The sequence below is a fragment of the Ixodes scapularis genome, unplaced genomic scaffold (assembly GCF_016920785.2).
Source record: "Ixodes scapularis isolate PalLabHiFi unplaced genomic scaffold, ASM1692078v2 PGA_scaffold2__306_contigs__length_199485367, whole genome shotgun sequence".
Classification (NCBI taxonomy): domain Eukaryota; kingdom Metazoa; phylum Arthropoda; class Arachnida; order Ixodida; family Ixodidae; genus Ixodes; species Ixodes scapularis.
In genome coordinates, this window is record NW_024609857.1 from 187784864 (window position 1) to 187803520 (window position 18657).

At 45.5% G+C, this 18657-nt stretch overlaps 1 protein-coding gene and 1 long non-coding RNA gene across 2 annotated transcripts; one reads left to right on the forward strand and one right to left on the reverse strand.

The window, feature by feature from the left end:
* Positions 1-11468: 11468 nt before the first annotated feature.
* Positions 11469-12061, forward strand: LOC121836420. The gene is made up of 2 exons (XR_006077926.1): positions 11469-11644; positions 11820-12061. It is a non-coding gene; the product is annotated as an uncharacterized LOC121836420 (long non-coding RNA).
* Positions 12062-16937: 4876 nt separating this feature from the next.
* On the reverse strand, positions 16938-18446 carry LOC115316941 (putative nuclease HARBI1). The gene is made up of 3 exons (XM_040222737.3): positions 17985-18446; positions 17009-17093; positions 16938-16976 (listed from the first exon to the last, which is right to left on the reverse strand). Exons 1-3 carry the CDS (start codon positions 18419-18421, stop codon positions 16938-16940), a joined length of 561 nt encoding a protein of 186 aa, XP_040078671.2. The 5' UTR covers positions 18422-18446.
* Positions 18447-18657: the final 211 nt, after the last annotated feature.

Sequence of the window (18657 nt, forward strand, 5' to 3'; positions counted from 1 at the left end):
AACTGCACATCGATGACGCTAAAGAGGGCATTTACAACACTCAATGTACACGGAAGAAAAAAAATAATATGAAAGCATGTTGGGAATATCATTCCTTTTAGATGTGCTTGTTATAATTTTGGTTTGTTTAAAAGATTGTTACGGTTTTAATTTGCGAAGCCCATGGCGTCTAGAACGGATCGAATTGTACCATTCTTGCATTTTGCACGCGACTTGTCGTCTTCCATGGGTCCTGGGCCCTGGCACGCGCCTCAGGGGCGCCGCTACACTGTCCCCTCTCCAGACTCCAGGGGATTTCAGGCCTGCATCCTTTCCTAAGAGCATCCATACTGCTCCGCGGCCACCCGAGATTGTTTTAAGGTTCGTCAATTTCTCTTCGTATTTTCTAACCCATGCTCACCTGCGCACAACCAAAAAATTCGCATCAACATCACAGTTCATCCATAACACCAACTTCCAGCGCCTTAGCGCTTTCGGTATATCGGGACGCAAAGTCTTGTCACGTGACTGTCAGTACAGATCTGGCTTTCGTTGCCACTGGTGACGTATCCAAACGAAAATCGCATGCCAGCACACACTATATCAGAGCAGAACTTCACTGCACACTTGCGCATTTTTGGAGTTGATTAAAAAAAAAAAAATAAAATGCCCGGCAATGACGAAATCCGGTAGATACTGTCAACGGTTTGTGGAAATTGACATTCATGATGCCAACCCCTGAATGGCCCAGATGAAGGTCCAAAAAGCGTTCAAGCCCAGTCCGCACTTACGTGCCGAAAAAAACACACACACACACACACACACACACACAAAAAAAAAAAAAGGAAAAAAACAAAACAAAAAAACAGCAGGCACGGCGCGAGAGAGAGGGAGAAAGGCAGGCAGAGGAAATGCCAGTGGCATCTGCATAGAGCCTCATGCGATGCGTCGGGAAACTCGGCAAGAAGAGGGCGAGAGAGAAAAGTGGGGGAAGATAGCGACGACGAACAATCGACAAGCCTAAGTTCCGGGTGCACGTATTTTCTCAGTCGTTCCCAAAATATTTCACTGAATGTTCTGTTCTTCGAATCGGCCCAGAGAGAACAGCTCTGGGACCCGGTCCAGCTTTTTCCGAAAGCCAGTCACTAGCACCGGCCGTCACGTCTACGGGTCTCCGAGGCAGGCTGCTATGTCGCCATGATTTTTTCTTTTTTTTTTTCGTGTCTGCATGCAGTATAAGTGCTGCGATTGGATGAGTCGGTCAAGACGCCCCCATGAAGAAGTCGGTGATCGCCAAAAACGCCGTCGTATTCAGTCACGGCTCGAGGACCTTTTTCAAGGCCATAACGCTTCACACGTTGAATCGTACTACTGCTCGGATCAAGGTGCCTGTGAGGATATGAATGACGCCCCCAAGAAAAGAAGTGGCAGTGCACATCACGGCGCGTCAAGTCCAGTCTCCGATCAAGAACCTTCAGACGCCGCCGACGATCCCAATCAAGAACGCCCAGCGGACGGGATCCCCCTTCTGAAACCGTTCCCGTGCACGCAGCGAGAGTACCAGCTACGCGCAATGGGACGGCTAAGGCACGCGCGTCAGCGCATTAATCAGAAGCAGAACTAGGTAAGCGGTGGAACATTCAGCGCCGCGTGACATCGTCTCTTGCTCATTTATTTACGTGAATTTGTTTGTTCTTTTATATCTTTAAGGCTGGCACATCCAGGGACGTCTTTTGGAGGCGCTCCGTGTTGCATCTCGTGTCTGAACATGCTAAAATAAACAGTTCGTACCAAACATGTGTTTTAGTTACTTCCTTTGTGCTTGCACTGCATGATAGAAACTTGCCTTCGCAATAATACTAAAAAAATACTTTTTTTTTTTTTTGGGGGGGGGGGGGGGGGACACAACGTTTTCCCACGATGGCTAGGAAACGTAATTTGGAAAGGTTTCTCGACGTTCTGTGAACGTCGTTGGTAGTCCGGATGTCGTAAACACACGTATCATAAACGTCGAGGGAGGACGCAACGGCGCACTGAGACGTGCATGTGACGTGCAACAAACGTCATTTGGAGCGTCCCCTCGACCTTCTGTGCACCTTTTCTCGCGGACATTTAAAGGTTTAATCGACATCGAAGGAAGGTAACGTCCGGACCTTCGACGTTTTACGACGTCACGTTACAGACGTCTTCGACGTTCTTTCGACGTTTTCTTCACGTTTATGTGCTGCTTGGAAGGCACAGCGTTAGACTATAGTTTCGAATTCCATGCTGCCAAGGAAACCGTGTGCTAAAAGTCGGAAAAAGTTTGAAGGTACAATGTTTTCCAGGCGGCATAATTTAAATGTTGCGCAACTGCAGCGCGCGACATGTTGCTTAAGCAACGTAGTATCAGTCTAGTACAGACGTGAAAATCGCAACGATGTGTAGTTAACTGTTTCCAATATGTTTCTGATGCAACATTGATCGGCACGACAAAGGCAGAGCGTTAGGCTATTGTTTCGAATTCCATGCTGCCTAGGAAACCGTGCGCTAAAAGTCGGAATAAGGTTGAAGGTACAACATTTGCTAGGCGACACAATTTAAATGTTGCGCAACTGCAGCGCACGACATGTTTCTTATGCAACGCGGTATTACTGTAGTACAGACGTGAAAATCGCAACGTTGTGTAGTGAACTGTTTCCAATCTGTTTCTAAAGCAACATTGATCATCACGACAAAGGCACAGCGTTAGGCTACTGTTTCGAATTCTATGCTGCCTAGGAAACCGTGCGCTAAAAGTCGGAAAAAGGTTGAAGGTACAACGTTTTCTAGGCGGCATAATTTAAATGTAGCGCGTCTGCAGCGCGCGACATGTTGCTTAAGCAACGTAGTATCAGTGTAGTACAGACGTGAAAATCGCAACGATGTGTAGTTAACTGTTTCCAATCTGTTTCTGATGCAACTTTTATCGACACGACAAAGACACAGCTTAAATCCGCTCATTCACACCGGCGTTCGAAACGCGAATGCTTAGCAGATCCTCCCGTTTTCTCCATCGAATCGCGAGCAATTGCACTGAATCTTTAAAGAGATACTGAACCAAAGAATTTAGTGCCCGTAATAAGTGGCGCACGTTCTCTCCACCAGCCAGCAGCCGCCGGTGTGCGCGAGCACACGCAACAAAAATGACGTCACAGACCTCCATTCGCGGTTGAGAGGACAATGAAATGCATGGGCTTCGGACTAAAGGAGAATAAAGACAGGCTTTTCATCTCTACTAGTGAAAGCTACGTGCTTGTTAGACCAATTCATCGCTTACTTTTTACACCAGGCACCACTGTGTAGATGAAAAACTTGTCTTTATTCTCCTTTGGTCCGAAGCCCATACATTTCTCTGTCATCTCAACCACGAATGGAGGTCTGTGACGTTATTTTTGTTGCGTGTGCTCGCGCACACCGGCGGCTGCTGGCTGGTGGAAAGAACGTGAGCCACTTATTATGGACACCAAATTCCTTGGTTCAGAATCCCTTTAAAGGGATACTGAATCGAAATTTAAAATATACACGAAACACCTCGAGATAAGTCAAATGGAATCAGATAAACCAGTAACTGATAATCGCATAGTCATATTTCAAGCGGATGGTTGTATTTTTCGTTCTAAATGCCTGGATTTCGGCGAGCGCTTCAAAACCAGCCGTCGAAGAGCGCGATGCACCTCGGGAGATCCGGCGCGGTCTTGACGTAATCATGCCTCGGAGGGCCAAGCATACCGTAGTTATGAGTCTTGCCACTTGGTGGCGTCAGCGTGTTACAATCTCGCATAGTCAAAGTACCCGAGGGCTGTAGTAGGGTGATTTCAGATAAGATCGACCAAAGGGTGGCTGGTCGACATTTTTAAATCAACTGATGTTTTTATATGACATTGTCTAGTGTCTGGTATAAACGAATCCACACTTAGTTTTGACCAGAAAAAAAATTTGGAGACAAGAAAAATCGTAAGGCAGGGAGAGGTGGAAAGTTGCAATAACGCGCACTGATGGAGGGGGCAAGTTTGAAAGTGAATAATTAAAACAATAAAATTAGGAGAATTTTAGAACTTTTTACAAACAAACTATGGGCACAACTTGCTTGTAATATAAAGTAGTAATATTTATTAAAAATTTATTTAGTTTTCTAAAAATTGCCAAACATGCCTGCTCGAACGACAAATGGCAAACTTTGGAAATCTGTATCTCATGAAATATTTTAATCATTATTACATAACTTGCAGACATTATTTTACTAATATATGGCTATTATTGAAAAAATAAATAAGGTATCTGAGTGACACAATAGTTACAATATATTTAGGCAAACATGGGAAAAAAATCAAACAAAGAAAAATTCCAATGCGAATAAAAAAAAACACCACCTTCGATTTTTTTAAAATTTGGGTACCCTGTTATACTCTATTTCGGCATTCATTTCTATTAAAAACATGTTGCATCATTGCACTGCGAAAGAAGAAACAACTCCCCAAAGTAGGGTCCTTTTTCAAAGCCTACACTTCGCAGTGTCCTATACAAGAAGTGACTCTGAGTTCCAGTTTCATGAAACTTGCACAAATCTTTTATATACATTTATTCAGATGAGGTCATTGATAAAAAGAGCGATCGGTCACACAGTAAAAGGGAGGAGAAACTATATACAGCATTTTACATAAGCGTACAAAGTGGTATCATATTAGAGACTAATGATTTGAGAAAAGATGATGCAGTGTGAAGTTGTACCTTCCGGTATATTTTACATCTAGAGTAAAATAAATAATTTTACTTCCACACACAAAAACAAAGATATAATAGTAAGATATTTAGGTTGGCTGTGTATTTACGATTACAAACAATTTCAGGTGACGGATGCTATAGTGCCTAACTGGAGCAGCTTCGATGCTCTCCGTGTATGAAGGAATCGTGGCAAGCCGATATATTTTATTCTGCTCGAGGATAACATTTTGGGATTTTTTTATAGTGATCAGATAAAAATTATTAGTAACCACCAACAAAAACAGTAGGTTAAATACCCCGTGAAGAAAAATGTGATAAATAAGATGTCCCTGCATTCAAAATGAGCAGTCCTTGGGAAACCGAATTCGGCACTTTACGCTAAGGTTTTCCTCGCTGTACCCATTTAATAAAGTTGCTTCCAAGCAGATCCGACTGTCCGTGCTACATATACGTCACAGGTCCCTTCTGTTGATGACTTGCTGAGCCGCCACGCGTGCCAAGACTGAATGCCAGGGAAGGCGCGCACCGTCAGCCACTCTTCTTTTTTTTCTTCACGATACCGAACAACCTCATTTTCTTCCAGATATACAAGATGCACGCCTTTCAGTTTCTTTGATAGAACGCTCACCATTGTCCTGGCCGTCTGAATTGCGCTTACTGAACGTTCTCTCAGGTTGTTCAGCGTGGCCTGGTGCTTCACGAGTCCGCCAACTCCGTCACATGCATTTTTCCCATGTCCAGATGCAGAAAATAACCACTGGGCTTGTGGGCAATCGTCCTTTGCAAATTGGTGAAGCTGGTAGCGATTCTTGAAATGACTGGCGGCGCCGTCACTTACGTACATCACGTACGAGTATACCGCAACGTTGTCTTCAACCCACTCCTTCACTTTTTCTAGAGCCAAGCGAGCGTGAGCGGCGTCCTGAAACGGGTCCTCACTGATGATGGCAAAGCTGTTTGTAGATTTTCTTGTCGTCACTACGCATGTAAATATCGAAACTTGTTTTTTTTTCCAGTGATATGCTTGCACTTCGTCTGGAAGCACGATGGTCCAGTTTTCAGCAAAGTCAAAATGAAAGACAATGCTCCCGCGTTGCATGCACTGTTTTTCATCGTAGATCGCTTTACCTTGCGTTTGCCGGATATGGTTGTGAAGTAACCAACTTCCAACCGTCACTTGGATGACATTTAGGAAAGTCTCAGGTTCCAAAGTTTTTTTCACAAGGTCGCCGGACTCCCATGTTGCAAGCACAATCTCTTCATCCTCCGGGATATCAAGTTCCCGGAGTGTAAGAAACTGGCCTTTTGGGCAGTGATCACAGTCTCCTTGAAGGCACAGTTCTGTTGCTGGGTCGCACAGAAATGCCGAGTTCATTTCACCAGTGTTGAATGTTGAGCCTGTAACGTTCTCTAGAGCGGCAATACAAAGATAATAATTGGCGCAGCGCACACAAACGCACACTTCCTGGTGTGGAATACATTGGACCCATCTAGGGCGCAACGAATAAAATTTCGTTAGCCCAACGCCGGAATCGGGATGCTTGTCTTTGTATATACGGAAGGCCTCTCGTATTGAGCGTGTCATGAAGCGCTTTGGCACGAACGTTTTCTCTCCGTTGAGCATGACAGAGATGACGTCCTTCTGGTTGGGACTTTGGCGCGAACATTGTAGCTCGTCTTTCGTGAAGTACTCTAGGGCAGCAGACAGGTTCTCAGGGCTCACCTTGCACCTCGAGTAAGGATCCGGCTCATACCACACGCCATGCTTTTCCTTGAATTTTCGGGATTTACTGATGAGGTACATTGAGGCCTGTGGAATCATCTTTTGAACCTCATTCTTCGTCAGTGTTGACGGCAGGAGTGTAAGCAGTTGACAACGTTCCCGGAGAGAGGTGGCGGTTTCAAAGGCCTGCTGAAAGTTGTCCACCCACTCAGTGCATGTGGAGCATGTTGGTTTGGACGACCCCGATGGTGCGTCCCTGTCGTACGCAATACGTAGCCTTGAGCGTATATTCTTGACAGCAACCTGCTCCAGTTCTGTCTGCTTTCTCTTGACATAGGCAGGCCTGTCCCGACTTCTTACGACGCTTGGTTGTCTCAGCGGCGACACATCTGTAGGTAGTATGCTGCGATTTAGATCTTCAATTGCTTCTTCAGCTGGCACAAATATGTCAGGGCACTGCTCTGAGCTTCGCATCGAGATCTCCTTAGTGATGTGCATGAAGCAATGGTAGAACAGGTAGTCCGTCGCACTCACTTTGGTGGAACAGTCAGGCGGAAGAATTTGCTTCAACGAGTTTAGGTCGAACTCGCCAACACTTCGAAAATTCCGCTGCTTTGGTATAGTCTTTTTGTGTTTGCAAAAGTAATCTGCACAAAACACTCGTTCGGAGCTCCAGGACGTCTTCATAATGTATACATAAATAATAGAAATTAAACCCCAACTGATGGCATATAATTGCCAAGTGAAAGAACTACTGGGTGCACAAGTGACAAGTCCGAGGCTGAGGAGCTCACTCACTGCAAACGTACATTTGAAAAGAGAGGTCACAACTGAGGCTGTCGGCAAAGCTTGATCCACGTCCAAGGAAGAAAGAGGGAAAGTCTCCAGACAAAAAATTGTGGTCAGCGGCCTTCGAAAAAGACTTTCCGGAATCGCACTGTCGTCCCTCCACGCGCTGATATGAAAGCACCCGAGCTTCTACCACGTGGATCATGACACAGCCTGAGCCATGTCGGCGACCGGTTCGCGAGGGGTTGGCGGTGGGGTTACGTTGATGGTCACTCGGATTAGCCCTTGCTGTACTGAGCTACCGCCTGCAGTGCCTTATCGCCGGCTGGTGTCAACAACGAGAACACACACACCCTGTCTACACCAAAACTACAAGCGTTCACCGCACACGCGTCGCCGCCGCTTTTAAGCTTTTGTGAAATTGCTTTCTTTTGCCGCGGAGAACCGCCTTATCTTAACTACGCGCCTGAAATCCTTCCAGGCGGGCGTACACAATATCAAGCGTTTCGAGAAATGCCCGTGGAGTAGAACTATGGGAAAATTCGGAGCCCGCGATGTCGATATCGTCGCCGTTGTGTTAGTACGCCGTCGCGTACTGCAGTCCCCGTTGGGGGAGGGGGGGGCGGTCTTACTACGATAACATGGCGACAGCGTTTACACTCTGTGTATTTACGCGAGGCTCGAGTATTTGGGGATAATGCTGCCGGTTGGTGTGCCCCTTTGTGCCTGATATTTTCGCCCGTGACGCCAGCGAGTGAGATGGCGACAGGCATGACTGCTCAGTAAACAGGCGTCGGCGGCCATGTTTTGCTGGTTGAAGCGAACCCCCTTGTCCTTGACAGTGAGCGGGGAAATGCGAAAAAAAGATTGTATCGGCCGTTTTGCCAGAACTAGCGACGAGTGTCGCCTGCGGTTTCCGGCAACTATTTTGCCATAATCGTGAGCTTAGCGAAGAAATGATTTTTGCTAGCCACAGAACACTACCACGCAGAAAGGGAATGCTTGAACATGTTTTTGTTCTGGATATATATCAGGGTTATATATGAGAGAGAGAGAGAGAGAGATGAAGGTAGAGCGGAAGAGGGAATAGCATATAGTGTCGCAGGAGAATAAAGTAAACAAAGTTCCTAGTGGCCGATGGCTGCATGATCTTTTCTCGGATCACTATTCCGTAATATGATACCTCTTTGTACACAGTAGTTTCTCTTTTATTTAAGTGTGTGAACGATTTCTTTAGTTATCATTGGCCTCATCTGAATAAAAATATATAAAAGATGTGTGTTGGTTTCATGAAACTGGAACTCAGAGTCAGTTCTTGTATAAAACACTGCTAAGTGTAGGCTTTGAAAAAGGACCCTACTTTGGGGAGTTGTATCTTATTTCTCAATAAAATGATGCAACATGTTTTTAATGGAAATGAATGCCGAAATATAGTATAACAGGTTACCTAAATTTAAAAAAAATCGAGGGTGGTGTTTTTTTTTATTCGCATTGAATTTTTCTTTGTTTGATTTTTTTTCCATGTTTGACTAAATATATCCTAACTATTGTATCACACAGATACCTTAGTTATTTTTTAAATATTAGCTATATATTAGTAGAATAATATCTGCAAATTATATCATAATGATTAAATTATTTCATGAGATACAGACCTCCAAAGTTTGCCATTTGTCGTTCGAGCAGGCATGTTTGTCAATTTTTAGAAAAATAAATAAATTTTAAATAAATATGATTACTTTATATTACAAGCAAGCTATACCCATAGTTTGCGCCTAAAACGTATTAGATTTCTCCTAATGTTATCGCTTTAGTTATTCACTCTCAAACGGGCCCCCTCCATCAGTCCGCGTTAATGCAACTGTCCACCACCTCATGCATTACGATTTTTCCTGTCCCCAAGTATTTTTTCTAGTCAAAACTAAGTTTGGATTCGTTCATACCAGACACTAGACAATAACATATAAAAACATCAGTTGATTTGAAAATGTCGACTAGCCATCCTTTGGTCGATCTTATCTGAAATCACCCAGTAGCATATTGTAGAGCCGGCGGAGCGGCTGGAGCGGCTTCGAGTGAATGGTCGCCGACCAACGCCGCTACATCACCAGGCCATGATGGCCGAGAAGCGATTCTGCCTAGAGTCGTATTTGTACGACCCGTCTGCCTTGTCTTCGTCGTCCGCAACAGGTAACAGAGCTTACTCACAAAACGATCTTACAGCAAAACCTCAGAAAAGTTCCGTATTCACAAAGCGAAATAATCGGAAGTTTTTCGCACGCTACGATGAGATCCTACGACCACGCCTACGACAGCTACAAAGCTTTACGCACTTTTTATGATCAAATTGACATCGCCGGCAACATCGCTCGCTTACGTCGTCGCGACGACCAACGTGCATTTCTCTGTGATCTCTGTGCGCTTCCCAACGAGAGGAAAGAAAAAAAAGTAATTGAAACTGAACGCCGCGGCGGAGACAAACGCTCGAACCACGGATACCTGAAAAAGCTACAACGACAAGAACCCACCGACCAAGCGACCACCGAAGACGCTACGCTAGTAGGCTAAGCAAAATTCTTCGACGATCCGTGGCAAGACCAGACGATCGCCTGGCTTGATGAATGGAATACGCCCACGCGACCTCTGTGGACCCTCCTCGTATGAATAGTTTGAACCCTGACCTATAATTTGGGGTAAGAAGGCCACTCTTTCCCCTCGTCGTACCTAGCTAGTTTTCTGGTGCAGCGGTGACGAACGATCTCGTCGAGAAGAGACACTCTCCTCAATTCAATCTCCTTTTTTTTGTGTGTGTGTTATAGAGCTCAAATAAAAGCCATATGGATTGCCTTGGCAACTTGGGTACGTACACGTTTTTTAGATGTCCATTTTATTTCGACAAGATACGCCAAAACATGTCGAGTGAGAGCAGTTTTTGGGAGCGACTCAATGCTAGTCCAATCTTTCTCTGCCGAGCGTCTCGTCAGCATCGAGTTGCGATTGTCTAAAGGCCGGTTCTCACATGCAGCGGAGCGCTGATGTAGCGCTTCTCACGTGCCGTCAGCTACTTATCGTCTGCCATGAGTGGGCCTGACAGCAAGTGCCGGATCAGGATGCCTAAGTTTTTTGTCGTTTCGTTGCAGCTGCTGTTAGCGTTCCTGGTGCCGTCCTGCCCATCGCTGTCGGAAAACGTCAACACCGTCATCGGAGGCAATGTCTCATCGGCGACATCGGCAGTTACAAGTGTAAACAAGTTTCCGTTATCGCTTGGCCACTCGTGGACTGGTCAGCACGTGACCCCTACGGTGCAGTTTTCGTTGGAACCCAACCAGTTTCCATCAAGAGCCACATCGACCTCAGCGCCACAGGGTAGAAAAGCGGCAGCATCCTTCAACATCGCCAGTGGGCCTGACAGCAAGTGCCGGATCAGGATGCCTAAGTTTTTTGTCGTTTCGTTGCAGCTGCTGTTAGCGTTCCTGGTGCCGTCCTGCCCATCGCTGTCGGAAAACGTCAACACCGTCATCGGAGGCAATGTCTCATCGGCGACATCGGCAGTTACAAGTGTAAACAAGTTTCCGTTATCGCTTGGCCACTCGTGGACTGGTCAGCACGTGACCCCTATGGTGCAGTTTTCGTTGGAACCCAACCAGTTTCCATCAAGAGCCACATCGACCTCAGCGCCACAGGGTAGAAAAGCGGCAGCATCCTTCAACATCGCTAGTGGGCCTGACAGCAAGTGCCGGATCAGGATGCCTAAGTTTTTTGTCGTTTCGTTGCAGGTTAGTAAATTCAAATACTTTGAATTCAAAAGCAACTTTTTGTGTTTGTTTGTGCTGCCAGGCCCCAAGGCATGCTTTACGTTGTATCTTGAATATCTAGAGCTGTTTAGCGTTGTTGCTGCATATGTCCAAAGTGAGGGATTTGGGTTGCTTCTACTGCTTGGTGGGGATATTGAAACCAACCCTGGACCCATGACCAAAGCGCAAGAGGAGTTACTCAACAAAGTTTATGAAATAGTTGTGACGCTTCAGACCGGGCAAACCGACATCCTCCAGGGCCCGTTTTCTCGAACGCAAACCGTGGTTCAAAGTTAACTATTGTCGCTAGAACGGGGAATTTTAGGTCACGTGACTGGGCGAGCAGGGGTGCCGAGGGAGAAGCAGTACCTACAAGCAAAATGGCCGCGACGTCGCTTAATGAGGGCTAATAGTTCTGCTTGGTTCTGCCGAACATTCATTTCGATCCGGCTGTTATATTAATGACGCGCCATCAACCTATTAGCACGTCAAGCAAAGCGGTAGTTCAGAGGGACAACTAAGCTAACCGACGGCAGCATTCCGCGAACGCATCACTCTTCACCAGTCCGGGACCCAGGACATATGGCGGTACATCAGCCTTGCAAGTGTTTTTATGGTGAGTAAAAAATGTTTTGCGAACAAGCGTTGGTATACGAACAGCTTTAATTTGTTACACTATGCACGCCAACTCGCGAGCAGCGATTACTTTGCGGAGAGAGGGGTTATCTTCGATAAAGTCTTCGTTCCGAGTGAACAGCTGAGACATTGTACCGTTTTTTTTTTGTTCGCAGTGCGCCGACAGTATGCCGACAGCATCGAGGTTTCTACATATCCCCGGTGGCCAGCAATTCAACGGTGACGAGAACCTTAGCTTTACGCTGAAGCAGTGCCGCTGCGTCTGGTGCTGACCGCGACGGTCGGTCGATGCATCCACCAATGGAAAAGATAGTACAAGCGCGGTATACGAATCAACCTTGCCGATGTCATCTGCAGAAGTCGCAGAAACGAGAAATAAACAAACACTTATTACAAAGAAAGTTGACGAGATCATCCTTTCGCTTTTTTTTTCGTTTTTAAAACTGATATTAGGATTATCTTTCGTCTTATTGCGATATATAGCAAAATGCAGGTGTGCGGGTAGAGAAACCAAGGTAGCAGACGATAGTGTCCTGACCGCAAACGTCGGTTGAAAATGGACCAAGCGTCAGTATCGAGGGCTTGCGAAGAGGCAAAAAATTATGACATTAGACGAGAGATTGAAGTTAATTCGGGAAGTTGGGGCAAGAAGGGAACAAATTATGGGAAAATTCGGTCCTGCAGTAACTGCACACACGAGACAGCAGGCGTGGCTCGACATTGCCGATGCAATGAATGAGCAGGGAGCTCAGAGGACCGCAAAGCAGCTGAAGGAGGCGTGGCAAAGCCTCCTGAAAAAATGCAGAAAGGTCTACAGCGCCTACAAGAAGCATGAAGGGCGCACAGGTGAGTCGGAGGAATTTGCATATTTCGAAAAACAAACTAGTTTTCAATTGTTCGCTTTAAAGATGAGTGGGGGGGGGGGGGGGGGGGGGGGCAGGGACGCAAAAAATAAACAGAACCTTTTCTGCCATGGATTATAATGCCGTGTTTGCATTTAATTTTTTTATGGCATGACTGATGACAGATATAAAAGTGAGTGTTGACGTGTAACTTTCCACTACATTCCTGTCCCTGTTCGAAAACAGTAATAAAATCAAAAGAGGCACCATCTCAAAACACTTTATTGAAATTTTCTTTAACCGTGTTTTAGTAACCGAGACACACATTAAACAGCAAAAAGTGTGGTAGACCTGAGACAGAGGAGATCAAAATGTTGAAAGCACACCACCTAAACTGTGCCTTTTCTGTTGTTTTTAAGAAAACAGTCCTAAAACTTAGGGCATTGTTGTTCATCGAACACGTCGCTGAATACCCTACACTACTGCATCCTCAAGGCACAAAGAAAGCACTATGTACAAAGTTGACTGCAGCACAATTGCACGCAGTGATGTGCATGTTGGAAGGTCACTGTTGCGAGATCACTCCACTGCAATGTTAAGAAGTTACATTTCTGCCACACAGTACAAATTACTATGCTTTTATTTGATGCTTCATAATGCCGTTGGATTTCTGCTGTTTATATTCTAGCTTGATAGTTGGTTATTGATCCCCCTCCACTCTGCAATGCCTCTGGGGCCCGGTGACTACGGAATGAAAATAATGTGCATTCATTTCGTAGGTGCCGGCCCGAACCCCCATGAACTGACGCCCCTAATTCAGGCAGTTCTCGACGTGATCGGCGTCGACTCGCCGAACCTGTGTGGGCTCGATGTCATTGAGGGTGACACGGAAGAGTGATTGGATTACTCTTACATCAGTCTGTATGACAAGTCAACAGTACTGGGTGCCGGGCATGCAGAACAGCTCTGTTATTAATGGTGGGACCCTAAGAAACTGATATGAGAACAGGGAGATTGTAAAAATTGTCATAGTGCCATAGACACAATATCTAATTGGAAATCAGCGCACTTTCATGTATCACTACTGCGTGATGCAGGTTAGGGATAGGGAGCCCAGGCTAGCGGACATACTGCACTGCCTTTGGGTCACTTATGGCAAGCATGTAATCGTGAATTTCTCTTCATTTTACTCATACGGCTGCATAATTGCTCTACAAACAACCTGCAAAAAACACACACAGAAGGATATGTAGCAAAATGTGCTCATTACTAACATAACTAACACCCAGACAACAGAACTACCGATGTACCAAAGGCAGATATCCGAGCAAAGAGTTGTAGTACACTTTTTGATGGTTGAAGGAATGCAAGGTGGTGATATTTAGTTCTAACCTCTTAACCAACAGGTGCAACAAATAAGACGATATTCTTCCTTTGAAAAAGAAAGGTATAACCCTGTTGTTACGCATATTTGATTAGTTGTTGAATGAGTGAACAAACTCATCGTTTATGCTGTGACGAACTAGTGCGGAACGCAAAAAGGAAAGAGGTAGCGTTGCTGGCATCAGTTATCGGTTTAACAGCAGGATAGAAAGCCATAGCAAGATTGACTCTATACATAGCCAAGCGAAAACTCTTCTGTAGCATCGTGGATTTCGTAAACAACGAGACTTGAATGTTTGGTTTCACAACATCCTTAGGTGAAATAAATGGCAAGGTTAAGAAATTTATAAGAAAGCTAAAGGTAATGAAATACTGAAAGTTGCAACCGGTACAACGAATATTACCGCAATATCCCGAGAGACGACCCATCCCCGATAGCCCATCCTGATTTGTAGCAGGACTTTCTATTTTTCAATGGCTCAAGTTGAGCTACCTTGTGAACACCGAATGTTAGCCTACCCCTTATTTTTACTTAATGTGCTCTCAGTTTTGGGTGGGCAACTTCTCGGGATATTACGGTGAGCATGGATTTCTGCATGAGCACCATGTGTGTGGTCCACTCGGAGATGCTTGAAGCATCAGAGAGTTTCTGTTCTACAGTTAAGTACACTGTGGCAAAATTCCAGCAACATGTCGGGGTTACAAACACTGTATGTTATACGTATATTGCATGCACACTTTTAATAACTACAGCAAATCACTTCCTGCATATCCATTTGTCACAGCGATAGCTTGAGGCAAACGGCAGCGCCGCAGCCTCGGGCGTCAGGAAGCGGCCAAAGGGTGGCAGCAGCAGAAGAGTGGGCAGCAGCTCCCCGTGTCTTGCAGACGAGACGTTGGTGCCGGGAAGCTGCGCAGAGGTATCAGCAGCAAGCTGAGGACCAGCAGCAGATGGAGGCGGAGAACCTCCTGTTGGATAGGGAGGCAACAAGAAGAGCCATAGATGCCTCCAATGCACAAATCGCTGCGGCAGATGCTGCTAAACAGTATTACACTGAAATGCTAAGGCTACAAACCTTGCAGGCTGAACTTCAAATTGAGCTTTTGAAAAAACAATTGGGAAAGGAGTAATCAGAACAGACCAAGGGGGGGGGGGGGGGGGCATTAAGTTCTAAGATTTTTTTTTTTTTTTTTAGATTGACGAAGCAAGGGCGGATGTGAAATAATAAAAGTATATTCTGAAATGCAAGGATTTGTGAAAACCTCAGTATGTTATGGGGTAGTCGTCCCTGGAGAAAAACACTCGACCCTATGCGACAGCCAGTAAGATGGTGCAAGTAATTTTAACAAATAATGAAATTTTTTTATCGCCTCCCCAGTATTCCAGAGTACCACATTGGTATCCGACACCAGCGACAATCTAACCAGCGGAGTTTCCATACATGTGCGCAAGCCTGTCGACACGTCAAAAACATCATTGTTGGGCACTAAGGAAAGAAGCTTAACAATTCGACCCTGCTCAAAACAAAACAGCAAGAAAGCAAATAACCTAGGAAGTGCCTGCACGGCGCAGACAGTGATTATGCGTTTAAATGCATGGTTACTGGTGTGACCACTCGGTGTGCCTGATTTCTTCGAGGAGAGTGTGTCGCGGAATTTACACCGTTCAGGAACTCTGTACTCTTTTTGTTCACTTCCCGAAAAAAACCGGCATTACCATACTTCAACGTTGTTCGACAGCAATTTTACATACCCTTTACTCTTTTGCTAAGTGAAATAACCAATGACAGAATTATTCCTCTTATGTACATGACCCATTAATGGCTGTTATAATCGGACCACTACTGTGACGCATACAGGTTGACTCCTCTCACCTGTAGAATACTTTTAAATATGGTAATAATACCAACTTATAGGACAGAGGCGCAATAAAATGAAATGGTATTATTTTTAAGGCTATTATTTCGCTCACCCCTATAATTACTCGCACTGAGGGCATTGATGTTCGCGTTGCCTGTAGTACGAAGACAAGCACGATGACCAACACGCAGAAGTGGGCCGAAGCTTTTCGCACAAAAGCCGCACGCACTGTTGACCGAGGCACACAAAGCAAATATTGCAGGACATTTGCGTATGTGGTTCCATGGGTCATGCAGCAATTTCACTGTTAAACGCAGTTGCAATTATGCTGCTTGACCAACTCAAACCTTTTACAACGAGGTACGCTGCAAGACATGTCAATCAATCTTTGGGCATTTGTTACTACATACCGAAACTGGATGAGGCGAGAATGATTCTGATCCGTGCCTGCAATGCTGTTCAGAAGAGTTACCTTGTTTGGACACCGCCACATTACATCTTAAGTGCATGTCATTGTTGCAACCAACAAAAAACATGCTGCAATGAACAGGGTTTGCGAGACAATATGGTTTGCAATGTTTGAGGCACTCTTTCTGCTACAATGTTCGGAATCAGGAAAGGGTACAGACGTCTTCAATATGAGGGTGGACGCCTGAGCGGCATACGACGGGCGGTGCATCGTCTCCAAGCGACACTTTTGCAAATAAAGGTGGATAGCAGTCGCAGCACAACATCTGCTTGCTCTAATATCTGCCAATGCTTCCATTCTTTTGCAACGAGTGAATTCCGCAAAGCCTGTTTACCCTCGCATTGAAACCATACATGAAGAGTGCTTAATAAAGATTAAAATATCTATGTTCTCCAAGGAATATGCTGGGGTTGGTTCAGCCCCTTATATCAGCTGCTGGTAAAACCACAGCCAAAAGATGCCACGAAGCATTCAAGAACATTTATTATATGAAATCGCGTGCCACATTCAACTTGTTATTATGGTAATCCATTTACGGAGCCTGGTAAACACACAGAGAGGACAATATCTCTGTATGTTTCTCGCATTCAAGAAAATCAGTTTGAATTGAAAAGACCACATACCCACATACTTACGCTCAACAGAAGAACTGGTCGACAAGGGCACGCCGGGCCTCGTTGCTTTCTCCACAGCCGGCTGCCATGGGCTCCACAGGAACCTCAGGTGGGATGGCAGTCCCTGGCATCGCGCAGGGGTATCTCTTGGCGAGATTGTGGAGCACGCAGCATGCCACGATGATGTCGCAGCATCTGCTTGGCTCGATGCGCAGCTCGGCGTGCAGGCAGTGGAACCTGCGCTTCAGCTGGCCTATTGTCCAGCGTGCATCATATGGACAGAATGAGTATTATTTATTTAAATTACACTAATATATTAGGGCTGAGACTATTTCATACTTTCTGAATGCTGTAGCCTACCGAAAACCCGGCAATCATTTCTTATCATTGCCAAGATATATAACAGTATGTTTACATGTAGACCATATTAAACTTCCCTCGACAAATGTTCCTCATAGCTGAGTGTAAGCGAAACACAGTTTCATACAAACAGTCGTTAACATTAGCAGTCCGAAGATGTCTGTCAACGACTTCCCTATAGCAACCCGAGCCCGGTGCAATTTGTCACATTTTTTACGGCGAGTCCCAGCAGTCTGGAGTACTTTAGAATGTATGACAAGTAGGCGTGTAATTTCTGTAAAGGTGGGGCCGGAAAAAAAAAACACGGCTTTGCATTTGTATCTTTTTGCTCTTCTGTATCCAGGTTGAACCAAAATATTGCCTTTCACACGTATGTAACAATTCCTGCCCCTAACGAACGAACAATGTGATATGTTCTCCAAGAAATATGTTGGAGAATATTTCACGTTTTTGTTTTTTGATACGATGCATGCGTTTTGCGTGTCTGCTTTTTATGCAACACTGCATATATGTGTCTACGTTGCACCCTTATGCAGGCCCTCGGGCTGTATAGGGGCACTGGAAAGTACAATAAATAAATATATATTCTTGGGATAGTATTTTCTTTCTTCTCTCTTTAGGTTCCGTGCAATTACTGTTTTCTGCTGTGTCTAGAGAACACAAAACTGCATGTAGGGGCGTTACAATTAACAGTGTCTTCTGTGCTATGACAACAAAATGTTACGTTGTCTAGTGGCATTCTTTTCAATATAGCAGCCCAGTAACCCACCACGATGCGTGACTTTGTCTTACCTTTCAACAATACTCCTTGTCGTGGTGTGTGCCGTGTTGTACCTCACTTCTGCTGCTGATGATGGCGACAGGAATGGCGTCATCAGCCACGGCTGGCAGGTGTAGCCGCTGTCGCCGAGCAATAGGCCATCGTAGATGCCATCGGCCAGCTTGACTGATAGTGTGCTCTCGGTGAAAATCCGGGAGTCGTGCGTGCTTCCCGGCCATCTCGCAACCACATTGCGTATGCGGCAGGACGCGTCAACTACCACCTGTACGTTGATGGAATGGTACAGGTGGCGGTTCACGTACACCTCCTCGTGCACGCGCGGTCCCTGGATTCGAATGTGGGTGCCATCAACAGCACCCACGACACAAGGGAACCCGGCTACGTCAAAGAACTGCTCCTGCAAGGCAGCACTCTCTGCGACGTCAGGCCACCTGCATTGCCAATACATTCACAAGTTAATTTACAGCACAATACCCTAGCATGCACATTTATGCAAAGTTTAGCCGACAACATTCGTTTTTTCTTTCTGCTTCAGTGTTCATCGTAAGAAAGAAATGTCGTAAATATCGCCAAATGCCTCGACAAAACAAAATGTTCGAGAAAAAAAAAGTGGGCCCACACCGCGGATCGAACCCGTGTCCACTTATGTATGAAGCAGACACCTTACCGCCCTATGCACGGTGT